The sequence below is a fragment of the Terrapene carolina genome, unplaced genomic scaffold (assembly GCF_002925995.2).
Source record: "Terrapene carolina triunguis isolate 2854851 unplaced genomic scaffold, T_m_triunguis-2.0 Scaffold33392, whole genome shotgun sequence".
Lineage (NCBI taxonomy): Eukaryota > Metazoa > Chordata > Testudines > Emydidae > Terrapene > Terrapene triunguis.
Window position 1 is genome coordinate 2,182,526 of NW_020697743.1, and position 21,534 is coordinate 2,204,059.

The following is a 21,534-nucleotide window of genomic DNA, read 5'->3' on the forward strand; positions in this document are numbered from 1 at the left end:
CCATGTCGTCTCTGACCGAACATTCCCCGTGGTGTCTCCGCTGACAAACCCCCCCCAGTGGAGCCCAGCCCTGATGACAGAGAAGAAAGAGAAAACGGTATCTTGATCTGCTCCTACAGTCTTCTTGGGAGTTGGTCAGATGACACAGTGATGGGTGCTCTGTGGGAATGTAAGGAGTAGACAGAGAGAGACAGACACAATCATTGTCTCACATGTTCTGAAAACTGTGTTTCCACGAGGCAAGTGTTTGGTGTGCCAAGTTAATTATTAATTTTAATCAGGAAATACAGTCCTTAATAGTTTCTTAACGGAACACGTACAAATGTCATCCTGGCAGCTTTAGATGTGAACAGTTCAAATTTGCACAAGAGCAAAATGTGCAGAGTTGGTCATTTTAGTCTTTCCACAGAATCCAAGCTCTCATTTAAAACAAACGAAGCGTCTAGCCCTTCTGAATGCAGAGACTGCAAATCAGTGACTGCATTCCTCTTAAACTGAGGCAGCGGTGCAAACTGTCAAATTTAGTTAATAATGTCTTAACTGAAGTCTAAGTATGACAACATAAATACAAACACTTAACCATTTCCCTGCTGAGACACCCAGATAATGCCCTGTCTTCTGTGTCTAGACATACAGGCTACGGGCTTATCTACACACCACAACCAAAATAACTGAATCTGTGTCACAGACATGCACTGAAATAATCACAGGTGTAAATTAAACCAGTTCAGTTACTTCAGTTCCAGTCTGTGTGCAGAGAAGCCCTACTTCCTGATGTTCCAATCAGATCAAGGAGGAATTGTTGTTAAAATACATGCACCTTCAAGCCACACCCGAGGTGCGGAACACTACAACATCCCATTCCAAATAAATAGTGTCCTGTTTAACCTGTTCTCAAGTCTCCGTAGTGAAGGGGCCTCTATCAGCAGCCTTGGTAGATTATTCCACCAGCCAATTTCTCTTAATGTCAAGACCATTCCCTTAACATCTAACCTAAACTATTCCTTCCTTAGCTTCAGGCCATGCATGGCTCCTTGATCTAGCCTTTTCTGAGATCCTTTGTTTGAATTGTTATCTCCAAAGGTAAGTTTGCATTGTGGTCTTGTACAGTGGGAACTGACACAAGAGTTGAACTTGCCACCTTGGAAATTAAAGGCAAATGTTTTATTAATAAAATACCACTTTGGAGCCAGTGGATAAAAAGCATTTTCTTCTGGCTTGGTATTGTAGATTTTGGATGGATGGATGGATCCAAAACAAAAAAAACTGATGCCCAACACTGATTGACACTTCAAAGTTTAACTGTCTGGATCCAAATCATTTCTCACCCCAATGCAGGCCCTGATTCTGCAATGACTGCAGTTTGCATCCTTACAGGGGATTGCACCAAGATCCACAAAGGGGAACTTTTAAACAAATGAGGTTAGAAATGGCATGAAGGGTGAAGGCCAAGAAAATAAATGAGACAGACCAAGTGTGGTGACTGTTTCAGTCTTTTCACACTTCCAGAAGTTACACAGCGCTCAGAAAAGGCAAGAGGAATAAAAAAGACAGAACACCACCGCAAGGCTAAAAGCGCTATACAGAGCATGTTCAAGCCAAAAGTATCATTTCAAAGCAGAAAAGGCAGCCCAAGTTAGTAAAGAACAGACGCCTTTGGCAAATACAGTATGACAGAGCCATAAAAATAACGATTAAGAGGAAGTAGGAAGAACAACCACAGCCAAAGAGCAAAACCTCTCAGGAAGGTGAGGGCTAAATGATTTCTTTGCACCCCAAGGTTTTCTCTTTGCAGTTCGTGAAGGTGATGCAATGTCAGAGATAGAGGTCTCAGAGGACAACAACCCAGACGTTCAATTACAATACCAAGCCAGTACCTAGGGGAAGGGTTCATCTGAGACTTCTGTGAATACTGAAGAGCATAGGACCCAGCTACTAGAAATGTACAATTCATATCAGGAATCCCCCCCATCCCCGATTCTAGGCCCAATCTGCCACTCCAGAAAGAATGTATCAGGAAGGGAGGGTATTGAAACGCTGGCGTTAACTGGATGGGAGCTGAAGGAGGCTGGGGAAGGGAGCTATGGGGGGAAATAGGAGGAAGCAGCCAAACCTAGTACATAGACTACTGGGAAGAAGAGAGATGATGTGGCGAGGGGGAGGCTGGAGGATTAGGAGAGGGAAGCTGCATTGGAGTTGGTGAGCTCTTCGCAGAAGCCCCATCAACAAGCCAGCCAGCACTGCATCATCAAAGGGTTGCTGTGCTTCCAGAGTGCCACAACAACAGTGCGGAAACACGCAGGACTAAACACAACTCCCTCTGGCACAAGAGGCTAACACCGTACCGGTCCTTCAGTAAGGTGCTAAAGGTGACCCAGGGAGTTATAATTACAGGGTCGTACAAACAGCAATAAAAATAGTAGAGAACAGCAACGGGGGTTATAAAACACAGACTGCACAGGAGCGTAATACAATATGAACAAACTAGCAAGGCTTCTGTGTGGGTAAATCATGTCTCTCTGACCTGCCTGAATTCCATTAAAGTAATAAAAATCACCTGCAAAGAAAAAAAGTGGGAGTGGGCCCTTATTTGCTTTTCTGTCATGTATAAAGATGTGGTGGTGGTGGTGGGTTTTTCTTTCTTTCTTTTTCCCCTGGAAGACTATATGGATAACTGCAGCACTAATAGGATCATAATACCTCGGTCCCCATTCAAGTGACACATGATTAGAGGAGGAGTGATTTCTAGTCAGCCTGTTAAAACCAAGATTTGTAATTAACACACAATTAACACAGCTGCCTGAACAAACAGTCAGAACAAAGCTCTTGTGCTAAAGATTTACAGTATCACTAAAGCCCAAGGGTCCAAAAATCATCAGGCCCCTCCAAAAATACATATCTATCTATCTATCTATCTATCTATCTATCAAGAGACTGGCTTAAAAAACATGAGGTGGTTTTATTTTTTAAAGAATACATTTGGGTTTCTTTTTCTTTGTCTTCTGGCATCTGAGCCGTCATGGCACATTTATGTCACATTTTCAAGCTTTTCTCTGCAACCACCAGGCTAGAAATACACTGTGTTTGTCTAAGAAAAACTGAGGTTCTCATGGAATCCCTTGATTCTAGCAGCTGGGGCTTGAAGAAATATCATGAGATCCATGATGAAATCATGAGACCTGGCAATACTGGATTTCACATCTCTGCTCAGAGAGAGCACCTACTCCGCACGGCTGGACCCTCCAAGAAAAACCTCCCACAAAACAGGAAAGACTGTGTGTTTATGGTATGTTTGAGAAGAAACACACAAAAAACAAGCAAAAACATACTTTCTTTGGAGGGTGGATATACTCAGGGTGAAATCCTGGTCCCACTGAAGTCAGTGGTGAAATGCCCATTGACTTCACCCCCAAACTTTTCAGCCTTCTTTGTTCACCATAAAGTGGCAAAGAAAGGGCACAAACTGATTTTACCCCATTGCACGTCACCTTGACCAGTGCAGTGCATAGAGGAGAGACAAAGGATGCAATCAGACAAAGTCCCCATCTCTGGGGCCATAGGTGAAGTCCTATCATGAATTAAATATTGCTCAGAGATTAGACTAAATGGCCAGTTCTCAGCAAGGAAGGGGTTAATAGTGTGGTGCCTACAGGGTATGCATCAAGTGATTTAGAGCCTCCTTGTGCCCAGCCCTGGAGGGGGGGGAGGGCGGGAAGAGAGAAGTTGCCAGGAGCCCTCACCTCCATGCTCTGAGGAGGGACAGGATGTGAGTTTTTCACCCACATTGGTACTAGGCTCCCCGATACGTGCAGGGAGGGGACAGGACGAGTCCCACACAGGGACCCTGGGGAGAGAAGGCAAGGAATATCATAGTAACTGCACTGGCTGGAGCATGTGCCTGCCTGGCCACTCCCTCCCCTCTACCATGGCCCCAGTTGAGGGCTGCACCGCCCAGATCTGTGTTCACAGGTTCTCCAGTAGAGAGCCCCTGTATTCAAATATTTGTCCTTATTAGACAGCCTCAGAGTCAGTCACTCCACATCAAACACCATTTTCCTCTTACCTGGGAAAAATTCAGCCCATTCAGTGGATGGCATTGTTCCTCCACTTTCTCCACAGCCCCGGTCTGCTTCCTCAGGCGCTCGGCTTCCTGGGCCAGGTAGAGATCCAGGACAGGGACGCCACGCGACTTAATGTCCACCTCAGTCAGAGAATTCACCATCAGCATCACCCAGACAGGTCTCTTCCGCTCCCAGTTCCCAGCGATGGCGTTGAAGAGATAGTCAGCATAGAGCCCTTTGCCCCGCTGGTCCGGAGTCATCCACGAAGGCATCATGAGCTTGACGTACTCCAGGTGGCGCTTGAGCCGGCGGTAGATGTCCCGGGGGAGCACGTCCTGGAGGTTCTCGCCCTGCGGCAGCAGCTGGCAGCTGGTGAGTGCGGAGATGGTGTAGGGGTCCGTGAGGTCCAGTTCAAAGTAAACAATGTGGCTGTGCTGGAAGGCCTTCTTGGAGTTCTCGGGGATGAAATCCCAGACCCGGGTGTACGGGACATGGATGGTGCCAAAAAAGTAAGATGGGGGGTCTCTCTTTATAGTCCACAGGAAAGAGTTAAGCTCGCTTTGCTGAAGGGGAGAGAAACACAGCCGAGTAAACGAACAATGGCCTGCAGGCTGGAGGGGAGAGGGGCATGGGGAGCAAATCACACAGCAGGGGAGAGGAGGGAAATACCCACGGCAAGTGACATATGCTATAAATAGTTACATTGTTTTAATAGGATCTCCCTCACGCTGGCAAGTCTGCACCCTGAATACAATGGGCCACATGACATTGCTGGCCGGTACAGTTACTCTCGGTGCCCACAGGAATGGTCGCTCTTTAAAGGAAGGCAGTATTGCCTAGTGGATAGAGCATGGGGGCGGGGACTTAGGAGACCTGGGTTCTATTCCTGGCTCTGCCCAGCTGGGGGAAGTCACCTCACCGCTCCATGCCTCAGTTTCCCTGTCTGTTAAATGAGGATGATGAGACAGACCTCCTTTGCGAAGTGCTTTGAGACCTACTGATGATCAGAGCTAGGCGCTATTAACAACAGGGGACCTGCAATGCTTTTGGGACCATGGTTGTTTTTTCAGCTTGTGAGAGTCCTTTGGTCATAAAGTCCCTTCCATCTTACTGGGGATTTTCTTTCTTTTTTTAAACACAAACCCCATTTTCATTATTTTTTTAAAAATAAAGCTAGTGGCTCTGGCCTCTCCATCTCACAGAAAAACCCAAGCAACAGAGACTTCAGCCCTGCCCTTGATGACATCACTGCCTGCAGATACCGGACAGGGAGGGGAATCGAAGTTAGCCAACCTCCATGGAAGGCACTTGCACCCCAGCCGTGGAGTGGGGCAAATGCGGCCATTGTTTTGGTGAAGTCGATTCGCTGCCACTATCTCCACCCTTCAACCTCTCCACCAGGAAAAGCCCGTGGTTTTAGCGGCCATGGATTATTTCTGAGGCCCTCCAGGAAAAAGGAAACATGCCTGGAGACAGACAACTTTCATCCAGGAAACAGCCTGGACACAGCTTTTTGTGATGCAAATATGTTTGGTGAGGGAATGCGCTTGCCAAGCTTCACATCCTTGGAGAGCCTCGGAGTCAGCATGTAACATGAAAAGTAACAGGCAGGTGGATAAGGAACAGACTCGGATAATAATTTGGAAACACAGGCTGCACAGGTGGCTGATGCCCGTTCCCGACCCCTCGGCGTAACCTACCTCAGCACAGCTTTGGGAGAAAAAGGCAATTGCTTTAGAAGACAAAAGAGGAAGCTAGAATGCTGCTTGAGAGACAGACCTGGCCCACAGTTCCAAGAAATGGTTTTTGAAATAGAGAAAAATGTTTATCTTTCTTTTTTTTTTTTAAATGTTGTTTTCAAATGCCTTCAGAGTCCTAACTGCACAACTTTGTTACTTTAGTAGCAACAAACATTAGAACGAGTTCTGCAAAGATCCTGCCCTGTGGTGGCTTAGATTTCAGTGTCTGGTTCTCAGACTTCACTGTTTGTTTGTTTTAATAGAGAATGATTTAAAGTGTTCCCCTGGAACTGACCATAACATCTCAAAGAATCCTAGAGGGTAATGTTGTATCAAGCCTTTGAGTGGTCTATGGCATGACAATAAATATATATGGAGTTACCACATCTTCAACGGCTTCACTCAAAGGAGCGATGCCAGTTCACACCAGCTGATGAGCGGGCCCAGGTAATCTACAATCAGAGTACACAATGGGGTCAGCACTGCTGTAAGAGACAATCTGCAGGCAGAGTTGCTGCTCCTGATTGCCCACAAGCAGGGAAGCACAAAACATCTGGAATCTCCACCCCATCCCTGCCCGGCAGGAAGATCTGGCTATCGAATGTCTGGCTCCAACAGGGACATCCAGACACTCAGTTCAAACATACGGTCAGCTTTCAGCCAAAAGATTGCCCCAGAGCTGGGGTTAGATTTAAGTGTGCTTGGATGTTGAGCTTAGATGCCTTGCTCTGGCTGGTAAATGCAGAACAGGCTCCTTAGAAGACTTATTGGAAACACATTGCCTATGCATTTCTAGTGGAAACCTAGGGCCAGAAGGGTTAATCTGAAAGATAATTCCTCAGTGGCTCATCCCAGACAATGTTTTCTGAGAGTGTTCTCTATCAAACACAGCTCCAGATCGCAGCACTCCTCAGCTGAAAACTCCAGCAAGTCCACTTTACTGTCACCCAGAGACTAGATCTCCAAATCAAGTGAGGACTGCAGCGTATGAGGCAAAGTTACATGCGCGCCGAAGAAGTGAAAGGTGCCTCCCACAGCTGGCATGACACATTGGAATATGTTACTGACACACATGCCACAAAACCCACTCTTTATCGCTGAGTTAGCATTTTCTGTCATGTTGGGATTTCTCAATCCTCGACTCCCTCATCCTGCAGGAAGCTAAACAAGAGCAAAAGGGTCCTGCTGGCCTGAAGGAAGAGGCTAGAAAAATACAACAGACCATGTGATGCTAGATGGGGAAAAGAGGAAGGACAGGGCAGGGACATGAAAAGAAGGTGAGGAAGTGACTATGGAAAAAGAAAGTGGAAAAGAGCATGAATGAGGAAAAAGCAAGCAGAGAAAGTAGAGGGGGGAAGATGGAGAGGATGGTTTAATAGAGATGGGAGAGTTGGTGTTGGTCCTGCTTTGAGCAGGGGGTGGGATTAGATGACCTCCTGAGGTCTCTTCCAACCCTGATATTCTATGATTCTATGAGAGGTTTGACATAGGGAAGGGACAGAAATATGTAAAGTAATAACTAACAGAAGAGTGAAAATAGACATGAAGCAAAGCCCAATTTAGCACTTGCCCTGACTTTAGTAGGCACATGTCCATGACCCCTTCCCGAATAGGGAAGTTTTTTTGAATCCATGTGCTTAAGGTCCAACGACTTTAATGAAACTTAAGCACAGGCTTTAAATTAAGCACATGGGTTAGTGCTTTACTGAATCAGGATGGTTTGATGAATCGAGATCTAAGTGCCGTGAATAGAAAGGGGAGGTAAAGAAGATTGGGCTTAGGAAGATAAACGTAACGCTAACCGCAATTAAACAGAGAAAACAAAACAGACAAAGAAAAGAGAAAGACGAGCAAAGCTGGAGGAAAAGCTGCGCCAGGAGACAGAAAGGAACTAAGAACACTAGTAAGGGAGGTCATTTTAAAATGAATCTGAGGGAAGTTTGATGGCACAAGCACTGAATTTTCCTTTACACTAAGTCCCTCCCACTGTAAGGTCTCTCTCTCTGTGTTTCCAGAGCAGGCTTTAGTGCGAGGAGAATCTAGCCCCAAATGTTTAAATATCAGGAGAGAGAACTGTGTAGAAGTAAGCCTGGAAGACCAACAAGGAGATTTTCAAAAGCACAAATGGCAGTTGGGCAGCTAATTTCCACGCTCTTTCCATGGAGTCAGGCACCTAACTGCTATCGGTGCCTTAGAAAATCTCCCCTATCCCCCAAATGGTTACGGGAGACCTTCCTGGGCAAAAAGAACAGGAGTACTTCATGAAAAAACTCGTACAGATACAGACAGACATCATCTTCCTCCATCAACTTCCTGGGCAAGGGAATGTGGTTCTGTATCAGGGGAGGTTTGGCTTGGAGTAAGTGTTGACTGGGTGTTTGCTGCACTGCTGCTGCTTCATTTCCCAGGGCTTTTACAGTCATTTTGATTTATTTTATTTTTGACTTAATGAGAATCCACTCATCCAGGATGTGAAATCTTTACAAATGGGCTACTCACCTGTGGTAAGGACAGAGGCTTTCCCCAGGCAGAGCGTCATCAACTTCTGCACAGTCTTAACCTTCATTAAGAATAGGACGCTCAGGGTGCGACTTGCCAGAGCGCTCATTCTTGATTTAACCCTTCTCCCCCTGAAGTCTATGAGAGTTTTTACTGTTGACTTCAGAGGTAGGGGGATTTTCCAAAACACGCACCATGGGCCTAAACTTTGAGTGCAAGATTTTTTTTTTTTAAATGGGTGCCTACATTTAGGCATTAAATACATGGCCTGATTTTCCAGAGCGCAGAACACCAGCCACTCCCATGAAAATCAATGTGATTTTCAAGTTGACAAGGTCTCTTTAAAGAGTGTAAGATCCTTTTATTCACCAGCATTTTAATTTTATAGGTGACTAAACCAGTTATTAGGGAAAATGCAAGGGAGACGTTAATGTGGCTAGAAAACAAATGGAGACAAATGGAAGCCAGAGAGGAGGAGTGACAAGTGGTGTCACTTACTAGCCGCAAGCAAACAAAACGACAGGAGAGCAGCCCTAGCTACGGATGGGGTTGAAAGGGCATCCTTTGCTTTAAACAGGTCTGATCTTGTATGTGACAGGCAATGTACAGGCGGAGCCAAAGCTAAAAGGAATCTTAGGGAAAGAGTTGCCCCTGGCTAGCTTAAAATTTCATTGGCTCAACTGATTTACCGAACAAAAGCTGCTGGAAGGCTAAAGCCAACATGCAGAGAGCCGAGCTTTATCTGGCTGGAACATAAAGGGTGACAGTGAGGTTCAGCCAGGATCATAAACAAACTCACCAGAAGAGTAATTGCCATAATACTCACATACTCTGGGCAGTCCTTTAGAAAGCAATCAGATAGATACTGAAAGTACATTTATTATTATTATTATCAAAGAATTATTTTGCAGTAGCATCTACAGGCCAAACAGATCAGGGCCCCACCATGCTAGGCTCTGTACAGACATAGAGAGAATGACAGTCTCTGCCCCGAAGAGCTTGCAATCTGTAAGTACAGTGTACTGTGTTGGAGAAGCCAGCCCAGGTTACGCACTCAGCAATGGCTCTCACCCAGTCTCAGATGAGATCTCGGTGCCTAAAGAGTACTTGGGTGTTATTACAGACATTTCTGTGCACTAAACAGCAGCAAGCGTTATTACTAATAAGGGCAGGCTGGGCCTCCGCACTTCTCTCTGAAAACTATTATGGGATCTTTAATTCCCACAGGAACAGGCATTAGCCATGGGCAGAATGGGCCTCCATTTACCATCTCTTTGGAAGGACGGCATATCTGGCGGGAAAGCACACCCTTAGTACTGCACAACAGAGGCAGCTGTGGACAGGAGCCCAACACTTGAACATAATCAATCCCACTGGCCAAAGCAGAGTTGTAGAAGTAGCTGCAGGAAGTTGTATCTTCTGCCAGCAGGTGGTGCCGGGGTTCAAAGCATTTGACACCCCCACTCTCCTAGGAAAGCAGGTGTTATTACTTATGCCCATTTCCCCAGCAGCCTCCCTCTTTCCAGCCATTGAAGGTGTTCAGGGGAGGTTGGGCAGCTCACCAAAGGAACTGCCTCTGGAGCTCCCTCATGTTTCTTCCACCCACTCTTCTCGCCCCCAAATCTACAGCTTTGTTATAGGCCTCTGGTTAGTAGGTGTCCAGTAAGGTAGGGACAGTTCCTTAATTGTGCCAGAACGCTACTCAGCACAGATTGAGAGAACGAGGTGGCAGTGATGCGAGAGGAAGGAGGGACTAGTGGTTAAAGCACTAGCCTGAGATGAGGGAGACCTTGGCTCAGTTCCCTGCTGTGCCACAGGCTTCCTGTGTGACCTTGGGCATGTCACTTAGTCCCCATGCACCTCAGCTCCCCATCTGTACAATGGGGATAACAGCCCTGGCCTGCCCCCCAGATGCTGAGAGAGTAAATACATTCCAGAGTGTGAGGTGCTCAGCCACCCAAGCACCTGAGATGATAATTGTGGGTGAGACTTTCAAATGCATTCTGCATTGGCCTGATTCTACTGCCCTGGACTTGGAGGAGCTCACAGCCAAGCCGAGTGCCTTTGAAAACTCCACCCTGTGCGTATCATGCACTGATCCTAACTTGCCCTTGTGCAGCTCTTCTATTGTTAGGTATTTTTTCCATGTAGTTTAGAGATAAAAGCAAGCAAGCAAACATCCCCCCTTCCTCCTCCCTCCCCCCCCCCCAGTAAAAGGGGAGCAGTTCGACAAAGTGCTAAGTGGCTGTGAGATAACACAGGAACAGTGGTGACTCTTGCTCACCCTCCCAGCGCTATGTAATAGTTGGCAGCCTCTCTCTCTCACCTCATTTCAAGAACATTTAGTAGATAAAGCCACTGGGTCTGATTCCACTAAGGTCATTTTACACTGCTCCAGCAGCAGAAAGGGGCCTTAAAGTGGACATTGCACTTTACGGCCCTTTGACACTGCCAGAGAGATGCAAAGGGGGCCATGCAACTCCGCTAATTTCAATGTATTTTACTCAATTTATTATGTATATTGTGACCGTGCCTAGATGCCAGAAGGAGGAGAGGAAGGATGGTCCAGTGGTCAGGACACAAGCCTAGGATTTGGGAGACCTAGGTTGCTCAGTTTGCAGGCTGCCTAAGTTTCCATCAGTAAAATGGGCGTAGTAGCACTACCCTGCCTCGGAGGGTTGTTGTGCGGCTACTTTAAAGACTGTGAGGTGCTCGGATACGACAGTGATGAGGGCCAGATAAAGACCATAGCTAGGTAGGCCCCAGCAGAGATCAGAACCCTACTGTCCTAGGCACTGCACACACATATCGTAGGAGATAATATGTCCCTGCCGCAAAGAGCCCCAAAAGACAGAAAAGCATTTGAGGGAAATGGGGAGGCAAAGTGACTTGCTTAAGGCCAAATCACAGTTGCTAGCACGACTAGGAACAGAATCCTGTGCCCTCACCACTAGGCCAAGCTGTCTCCTCAAATTAGCTGATCCAGTTACCTTTAGATAATTTTACAATTCTGTGTGCACCTTGACTTCCTTTTATTTGTTTTAGCAGCGCAGAGGTGCCAAATGCTCTTGCTAAGGGGTGTTTCCAACAGCTTTTTCATGGATTTATTTTTGAGACATTATGAAATAGACCAACCCCCAGATTCAAGCTATTTTAAACCGACAGCGAAAGGTTTTGCTGCAATTGCCGGCTTGCTTTTCCAGGAGGACACAAGCAGCATTTACGGGACCGTAACAGGACATAACATTCAGTCCCCAACTATACACCTCCTACTTCATTTGTCAGTTGACATATATCGTTTCATGTGCTGACAGAGATCCGTTGGTAGATCAGAGCGAAAACCTGTCAAACAGGAAGGTTTATATGACATCCGCACAAAGTATTTTATTGTAACACATCTATCAGGGATACTGTAATTTCCCTCCCCAACAGTTATTTCAAAACCGTTGGAACCTTTTATTGGTTGCAGTAAAACACTACAAAAATACAGAAAATAAATAATGCAGCTAAGCAAGGGGAAGAAACAAAGATCTCCAGTGGAATTACACTGGGCACCTGGTTACCAGAAAGCTGATGACAAACGAGCGAGAATATAGAAAATCAACAAGGAAAGGACTTGTCACTGGCGGTGTGGTGCAGTGGGTACAGAACTGAACTGGGGATCAAAAGTGCTGAGTTCTAGTCAGAACTCGGTTTGTGACCTGCTGTGTGATCTTTGGCAAGCCACATCACCTCTGTTCTTCCCTCCCACTCTGTGTCTGTCTCGCATATTTAGACTGTACGTTCTTCAGGGCAGAGAATGTCACTATGTGAACCTACAGTGGCTCCAGTCTCAGTTAGGGCCTCTGTCACCGTAATAATTCAGAGCCAGAAACAGAATCCGGGTCATCTGCGTCCCAGTCCAGTGGCCAATCTGCTGCACCACACGGCCTCTTTGAATTTACTGCCATCGTCTCGCTCTTTTATTTTTTTTTTAAGTGCTGTAATACAAAACTAGGAATACATCCCTCAAGCAGCCCCAAAATCTTACTCTGCATGTGCTTTTTGCACTCCTTCTATCCCCTTTGTCTGTTGCTTATCTCTGTCAGTGTCCCATCTTGTCCCGTTCCACTTAGCTTGTAGCTATTTAGTTGGGGATTGGTCCTGCTTTGAGCAGGGGGTTGGACTAGATGACCTCTTGAGGTCCCTTCCAACCCTGATATTCTATGATTCTATTCAAAGCAGGGACTGTGGCTCTGATCCTCAAAAGGTATTTAGGCGCCTAACAACTTTTGAGGATCGGGGCCTATGTCTTTATACAGGTTTCAGAGTAGCAGCCGTGTTAGTCTGTATCCGCAAAAAGAACAGGAGTACTTGTGGCACCTTAGAGACTAGTGAGTGAAGTGCCCCATGCACCTATATGCAAATGTTAAATACATTATTATTAATATTCTCTTAATTTTCCCCCCTTTAAATTACTGACATACTTAATATCCTAAATCTAGTTTAATGGTGTTTGCCTGGGGAAAAGGACTGCATTGCATACAACTATTAAAAGAATCCAAATTCAGTATCTTTTTTCACCAGAGAGGAAAAATAAAAATCAGTTTTCAAATGAAAAGCCAGAATTTACAGCAGACGGATGAGAGAACATAAAGGGACAAACTGCGTATGCTCTTTTGAAGCAAATATAATGGGGAAAAGTTAGCCATTTAGATTAATTGGCCCATTTATCATGAACAATGCTCCATACACTAGTAAAAAGTTACAACTGCTAATCCCTGGGTGCTGGCATTAAACACATAAACGTGCATCAACATTTAGCAAAATACACTACCAGATCAAAAGAGTTCGTTCGTGAATGGGGAAAACCCTAAATGTTCACAAAAGACACTCTTGCAAATTAATTCTTTTAAAAGCTTTTTCCCCCCAGGAAAACAGAATGGTTTCTACTGTGCCAAAAATGCAGGATTTGGGGAGAATTATTGGCTGCAGTTTTAGCTATAACATGGAGCTTTGACAAGAAAGCTCTCTGAAGAATTATTTCAGAGTGGTAACCGTGTTAGTTTTCCACAAGGACTCCTTGTTGTTTTTTTGAAGAATTATTGTTTGCCAATTCCCTCAAACAGCAACTTATCTCTTTCAGACCCTGAATACACACACTTGCATCAGGATGGAAGGTTTGGGAGTCACAGAGGAAGGCAGGTGTAAAAGCAATTTAGGGAGGTAAGAAAAAGCACATCCCATAATTTGAGGAACTGGAATTTAAAAAAAAAAACTTTATCCTCTTCAGGCACAATGGGGAATGTTGTTTAAAAAAAAAAGAGATGGAGTTAGAAGTGTTCATGTGGCATTTCAAGAGTGTGTTTCCTTTCTACACAACACCCCTTTGAAAATAGCTGGATACTCCTATTTATACGACCTGAAAATAAAATCTATCATTGAATAGTGTCATTTCTCCCACTGTCCTAATGACCTGAGGAAGCAGACTGCCAATATGGAAAACTACAGGCGGTCTCACATTTTAATGGCATAGTAATCAGGAGATAATGAGACATCATTAACACATTTCACCTCAGGTTTTCTTGACAAAGGGTAAAAGTCTTGTTGCATCAACTGCTGGTGAAAACATGTTGGGCTTTTCAACCGGAGGTTTGCGGTTTTCCATAAATACAATTTTTTCTGCCAAAGTTTACAAATGCCCCCAAACTTTTTTGTTTTTTTTAAAGTCCTTGCTACAAATTCACACAAGCCCCTGGCTTCTATGCCCCGCGCTCTGAAGGGAGCCGAGCCCGGTCTGGCACCTGCTCTCCAGACATGACCCAGTTTTATGAGGGTGCCGCCACTGATTACACTGAAATCTGGTTTACATCCTGGCTCCAGTAATAAATTGACTGGCTGGCTGGCAAACCGCCTTCCACCTTGGCAGGGGTTGAGCGCCGTCTGTGCTAGGCCCGCTCTGGCATCTCCGATAAGCTTCCTGTAGCGTGACACACAGTCAAGTCTGTGGTGCTCCAAAGCCCCGATTCCTGATTGATTCCGACTGGGAAAGCCCCAGACTCTACTGCTGCCTGGTGTATGGACAGTTCAGTAGGAGGCAGCAGGAGCCAGGATGAGACAGGTGGGCTGCAGGTAGGTGTCCCTGCGGCCAGCACGTGGGAGAGAAGCTCACAAGTGGATAGAGCAATAAAAAGTTATCCCTGGCCTTCTTTTCCCAGCTACCAAACCTTCACACAGCTCCTGATAACAAGGGTCTCCAACCTGACCCCACTGGTCAGCTGCTAAATCCTCCCACAGGATCCCTAAATCATTGTAAAACCAAGGGTGTACTGTGCACAGAGATGAGCCAATTGTGGATTTGTCACCTCCCTAAGTATAGGAGCCCTGCACTTCGATGGATCCTAGCTCCTTTCAGGTCTGTTCTATGCTATGACATTTGCTGTGTCTGAACATGGTTGGCTGCAATCATGTTAGCTAACGCAGGGCTAAACATTAGGAGTGAGCCTAGATGGGGCAAACCATGTCGAGCATCTTCTCAGGTACATGAGAACAGGGCAGGTTGCCTCTAAGCCACGCACTGAATCCAACACACTGCAACACTTCTTAATGAACTAGAGAAAGAATGGCTAAGGTTTCCGAAAGTGACCAGTGATTTTGGGTGCCTTAATTTTTTGGATGCCGAACTTGAGACACCTTAAAAGCATCTGATTTTCGGAGGGTGGGTACTCAGCACTTTCGGAAAGTCAGGCCCCTTTGAAGTGTTTCAAATTGGGCACCCAAAAACTGAGGCTTCCAAAAATTACTAGTCACTTCTGAAAATCTTGGCCTTATACTTTTGTTCATCATGTTTTGTCCTCATCCTCACTTGCTGCTTAATCATGCTCAACATGGATCAGCTAATACGACTGGGAACAATCATGTTCAGACAGTCAAATTCAATCGTGTAGAGATGGCCTCAAACAGGTCAGTAATAACAAAAGTTTATGCTACTAGCTTGCTAATTAGTATGGTTGTCAACCGTCCAGCTTGGGGGTTGAGTGATACTTTTTATTTTTTATGAGGATAGATTTTTGGCGTAACAGAAACACAACCAGATAGCAATTCTGGCAAACAGCGTGCCAAAGTAACGGACCGCCTTGGCAGAAGTGACAAGTCTTGGCGAAAGCCAGCAGGAAGCCATGACACTGAGAAGTTCTTTACTAAAGGTAAAACAAACTATGAAAGTAGATTCAGATTCAGGTGGTGCTTGGCGCATAGGCATAGTTTGACTTCTATATTTGGGAGGTGGGGGCAGCTGCAGTTAAGCCAACAGAGCTGTGCGTGGGGGGAGGAAAGGGGGGCAAATTCCGTGCCTGCCCAAGACTTGCAGTTGGGGGGGGGAAATCAATGCCCCCCCAGCCCTCCTCAAAACTACACCCACAGCTTGTAGCTAAGCTGCGTTGTAGGACACTAATAACTCCAGACACGAAGAAGAGCTCTGTGGAGCTTGAAAGCTTGTCTCCCTCACCAACAGAAGCTGGTCTAATAAAGGATATTACCTCACCCACCTGGTCTCTCTTATACCCTGGGACCAGCACAGCTACAACACTGCAAACTAGTAACTCCCATCTGTTTCACGGAAGTGACTTGCCGCCTGAAGCAGGAGAACAGTCCCATTTCTCCCAAGTCTGCGCTCACCCTTTTCTTGTGCCTGACTCGTGTGTGCCAACAAGCACTGTGGATGTGAAGTTTGGGATTTGTGCATGCCCATTCCTAGGGGCACATCCCTGATTTGCACACACAACAGGCACTTCACATGTGGGGCACATACCCTTGCAGAAAGCTGGGCCACTCTGTGGGTTGGAGCAAGTCACTTTAATCTCTCTCATTCTCCCCATCCATAAAATGGGCATAATATTCCATAGCTACCTCCTCAGGGTATGGATTCATTTTTTAATGTTCATTCAGGTCTTTGACCATGTAACACGCTATATAAGTGCCAAGTTGTACTATTAGTTTGTCTCCAGGCAACCATCCTAGCAAGGCTTAACTATACCATACCAGGCAGGCACAGATTGAGGTCATCCTTCATTAATTAAACTAAAAAGTGTATTATGTCCATTACCATCAATTCTCTGTTTGCATATGATGCTCACAGTAGGCATTTAATCCTTCTGTGCTCTGATTTCACCTTCTTCTATATTACGAGCTGCTCTAGCCAGAACTCTTTCTGAGCACTAAGAAAAAACTGCTGGTGGCTACTTTATGAGAAACTGGTTTTAGTTACACATTTCTTGCAGCAGTTCTTATTAAAAGAGAGCTCCACAGCAAGATTTCCATGAGGGGAATAATACATTATGGGTACCTTAATAAAACTTGGTATGCCATGCCTAAGAGGACTGGAAACAGACAAAAGAACAAGTCTTCTGTAAATTTTCCGTACTGTCAAAGAATCTATGGAAAACTGAATCACATGGTCATTTAAAAAACCAGTCAGATATTCTCAAGCAATAAATGTGAGGAGTCAGGTTTTACTCTTGGTTTGGATCTATGTTCTGTTACCATTTTCAAGTTAAAAGGTTCAATCTTAAAGTTAAGTTAAAAGGGTCATCTACAGAGCAGGCTTAGGACAGTTTTCAACATGTTCACACTTCGCTCTGCTAGTGAAGTGATTTGCCTGCCTTTTGCACCCTTTCATTCCAACTTTAAAAGTCCAGCACCCTCTATGGACCTAGCTAGATGAATTTGCAGGATTTCACAAAAAGAGCTTAAGTGGAGATTGAACTAGTTTAATTCAAATCATGTTGTGCAGAGAGAGCAAACACTGGTGGCGTTACCAGGATCAGGAGCTAGACCAAACAGGGTCATGTTTGGAGAACACTTCTGATCACTGGCAGGCTGCAAAGGGAGGGGTGGGTTGGAATTGGAGTGATTGGCAAAGGAATCAGAACTGCAGAAAGTAAACACGGCAGGACCCACACAAACAGCAGCCTGGCGCTCTTCACTCCTCCTTATCTCCCCTGGCTGGGTCTCATTACGGACACTGGAAATCCCATCACTTCACTATTTACTCCTCATCTTTTATGAGCCAGCCAGCCGTGCCCGGCTCCTTCCCCCCTCCCGTCTCTGGGAGGATGTTCTCCCCTGCTCCGGCGTGTCTCCGAGCCCAAGAGCTGAGCTGGAAGGGGGGGGGACCCCACAGATCCCCGAAGCCAGGGCAGGGAAAGCCGGGGGGGGGGGCAGTCAGGACTTCCCTTCTCCCTGCGCTGGGCGCGGGCAAAGCCCCAAACTGCATCCCACAAACCAGCCAGGGAGGGAGGCAAGCGGCAGAGGCGGCTGCCTGCCGCTCTCCCACATGGGGAGATGTCCCACGCCGGGCTGCTACCAGGGGAGCAGGGCGGGTCCCCGCCACGCCTGAACTCTCCCAGCCGCGGGCAGGCAGGAGTTCCCGGCCGGGCAGGGGAAAGTCCCCCCAGCCCAGCCCTGCCGCAGGGGCTTGCCCCAGGACGGAGCCGTGCCGGGCACTTACTTTCCGGTGGAGCTCGCAGCTGGCGGCAGGGTCCGCGCTGGAGGGGCTCCGGCTCGGGCGGGCTCGGGCCCGGGCCAGCAGGAGGAGGCAGCTTTGCACCAGGCAAGCCCAGGCGAGCTGCACCATCGTCGCTCCGAGCCCGGGGACTGGCGAGCCGCGAGCGCTGGCCGGAGGGGAGCGGAGTCACCCCCGCGCCAAGCCGCCCAGCCCCTGCCCCCTCCCCTTAAAGGGTCCCCGTGCCGCGCGGGCGGGGGGGCTCGCCATGCCGGCCGGGGGGGGAGCGGGGCTCTGCAGCCGCGGGGAGCCCTCCCGAGGGGACCGGCCGCGCCGCTCCGCTCCTCTCCTCCCCCGCAGGAGGCCGGGCTCCGCTCTGTAGTTCCTGCCGCAGCCCCTGGCTGCAGGCACGAAGTCACCCGCTCCGTGCGATTGGCCGCAGGAGGTGCCTAACCCTAAACTTCCCCCCACGCCCCCAGCCCGACCCCGGGGGAAGGACACGGCTTCCCGGGGCGCGGGCTGCTCCCCTGGCCCGGAGCTTTCTGAGCAGCCCGCTGCCCGGGTCTGCCCCCCGCCGGGCAGGGCTGGGGGGTCTAGTCACCCCCTCGCTCTCCTCTGGCCTTTCCTCCTGCAGGGCCCAGGGGCGTTGGGACTTTCGGTTAGGGAGTGAGGCCAGGCACTTCCTCGACATTGGAGGAGTCAGGCTCAGGCAGCAGCAATAATAATAATAATTTTAAAAAAGGGGGCGGGGGGAGTAAATTCGTAGATTTTAATGCAAGCCAGAGACCCTCACCCAGCAGTTTCTGCAGCAAGCCCAGCCCTTCTGTCTGAGCTACAGCTTCTCAGTAGGTCTTTTAGTTCTAGGGCAAGTAAATCAAACTGAAATGCCAGGAAGGGAAATGACAAGGGAAGATGTGGGGGAATAAAAACATATGGAAGCGAAAGCAGTGACAAGTTGGTTTGGATCTGATTGCAATTGACACATGGTGCTGGAGAACTCAGGACTGGATCCTGCAAAATCTAAGGCAAGGGTAGGCAACCTATGGCATGTGTGCCAAAGGCAGCACACGAGCTGATTTTCAGTGGCACTCACACTGCCTGGGTCCTGGCCACCAGTCCCGGGGGGATCTGCATTTTAATTTAATTTTAAATGAAGCTTCTTAAACAGTTTTAAAACCTTATTTACTTTACATACAACAATAGTTTAGTTATATATTATAGACTTAGAGAAAGAGACCTTCTAAAAATGTTAAAATTACTGGCACGCGAAACCTTAAATCAGAGTGAATAAGTGAAGACTCGGCACAGCACTTCTGAAAGGTTGCCGACCCCTGATCTAACGCATGTGCTTAATTTTATACACCGTGATCAACTTTTATGGACTTCATCTGTCCATGCAGGACTGGGACCTAAACACTAAAATAAATTACACCTGACCTGAGCTACAGGTGAGCGTTAGAAGAGTTATACGTTAAAAGTGCAATTCATTTGCAAAGAACATTCTGAGTTATTCAAACCAAAACGTAAAGTGCAAATACAGAACACATATTAGAAGGGTTTAACTCTCCCTGTGTTTTGCAGTACTGGACAGGGGCTGGGAAAACAGGGTGCAATAAAAGACTGACTCTTTTTGCAAAATTGGCAGTGATCTTGCAGAGGATGGGAGTGACACCTCTCCAAAGCTGTGTGTGGTAGCTGCATTAGATGGGCAAGAGAGAGAAACTAAATGCATAAAGGTCCTTGTGGTGTATTATTCATATGCAGTATAAATTCAACTAATTTGGATAAAAATAAACATAATGGTGGGACTTCAAGAGTTGCCAGCGCAACAGAGAGAAAAAAGGACCCAAGCCAAACTTTTAATCTGACAACAGCAAGGAAATTACAAATTAATGCTGCTCCTAACTCATGCAATTGAACTCTGGTACAGCAGCACAGATGGATGCCAAAGAGAGTGCTATCCAACAACCCGTGCTTTTCATTACTTTAGTGCCTTTTTATCTGCAGGAGCTCAAAGCACTAGATGCTAACACTAGGCAGTGTGTAGGTTAGAACCCTGAGATGAACACCTATGGAATTGTGTGGGATTACAGGGGGCTAATTTGTGTTCCCCAACAGCACACAGCTCCTGTTGTTGTGAGCAGGCATCTTCAAACCATAGAATCATAGAAAATTAGGGTTGGAAGAGACCTCTGGAGGTCATCTAGTCCAACCCTCTGCTCAAAGCGGGACCAGCACCAACTAAATCATCCCAGCCAGGGCTTTGTCAAGCCGGACTTAAAAACCTCTAAGGATGGAGATTCCACCACTTCCCTGGGTAACCCATTCCAGTGCTTCACCACCCTCCTAGTGAAAAAGTTTTTCCTAATATCCAACCTAAACCTCCCCCACTGCAACTTGAGACCATTACTCCTTGTTTTGTCATCTGCCACCACTGAGAACAGCTGAGCTCCATCCTCTTTGGAACCCCCCCCGTCAGGTAATTAAAGGCTACTATCAAATCCCCCCTCACTCTTCTCTTCTGCAGACTAAGGGTATGTCTACACTACGAAATTAGATCGAATTAATAGAAGCCGGTTTTATAGAAATCGGTTGTATACAGCCGATTGTGTGTGTCCCCACATAAAATGCTCTAAGTGCATTAGTTCGGCGGACCGCGTCCACAGTACCGAGGCTAGCGTCGACTTCCGGCGCATTGCACTATGGGTAGCTATCCCACAGTTCCCGCAGTCTCCGCCGCCCATTGGAATTATGGGTTGAGAGCCCAATGCCCGGATGATGCAAAACAGTGCCGCGGGGGGTTCTGGGTACATGTCGTCAGGTCCCTCCCCCTACGTCACAGCAACGGCAGACAATAGATTCGCGCCTTTTTACCTGGGTTACCTGTGCAGACAACATACCACGGCAAGCATGGAGCCTGCTCAGCTCAGCTCACCGTCACCATATGTCATCTAGGTGCCGGCAGACGTGGGACTGCATTGCTACACAGCAGCAGCAGCTAACTGCCTTTTGGCGGTAGACGGTGCAGCATGACTGGTAGCCTTCATTGGTGATCTGGGTGCGGGCAGCTGTGGGGCTGGCAGCCGTAGGGCTGCATTGCACCAGCCCCTTGCCTTTTGGTAGAAGATGGTATATTATGACTGGTATCCGTCGTCGTCGTTGTACTGCAGTGGCTGTCGATCATGGGCACCCGGGCAGACAATGATGGTTATCAGTCGTAGTATGCTATTTTCTGCCACGCGCCCTGTTGGATCATTGCACGTTAGCAGAGTCGTAGTATGCTATTTTCTGCCAAGTGCCCAGTATTGTCTGCTAAGCACCCAGAAGAGGCCGATGGCGATCTGGGTGCTGGCAGACATGGGGCTGGCAGACGTGGGGCTAGATTGCTACACAGCAGCAACCCCTTGCCTTTTGGGCAGTAGATAGCATATTATGATTGGTATCCATCATTGTCATATTGCAGTGGGTATCAGATCGTGCAATAGACCTGAAGGCTTACTGCCAAGCGCCCAGTATTTGCTGCCAAGCACCCAGAAAATGCCAAGGGCTATCAGTCATGCTGCACCGTCGTCTTAAGATGTAAAAAATAGATTTATTCTGTATTCATTTGCTTCCCCCCTCCCTCCCTCCTGTTAAACCCTGGCTTTTGAGTTCAATCTTTGGGGGGGGGGGCATTCTGTGTGACAGTTGTTTGTGTCCTTAATTTTCACGCGGCACTGCTGTGTGTCCCTGTTATGGCCTCTGTCCTTCATGG

At 47.2% G+C, this 21,534-nt stretch overlaps 1 protein-coding gene across 1 annotated transcript in view; it reads right to left on the bottom strand.

The window, feature by feature from the left end:
• The window catches only part of LOC113409454 (metalloprotease TIKI1-like), a 107,436-nt gene extending 89,524 nt beyond the window's left edge, over positions 1 to 17,912 (bottom strand). The window contains exons 1-2 of the mRNA XM_026663377.2: positions 17,787 to 17,912; positions 4,064 to 4,624 (exon numbers count right to left, since the gene is read on the bottom strand). Of these exons, the coding sequence (XP_026519162.1) occupies positions 4,064 to 4,624; positions 17,787 to 17,912 (687 nt within the window). The remainder of the gene's footprint in view (positions 1 to 4,063; positions 4,625 to 17,786) is intronic.
• Between the last annotated feature and the right edge of the window lie 3,622 nt (positions 17,913 to 21,534).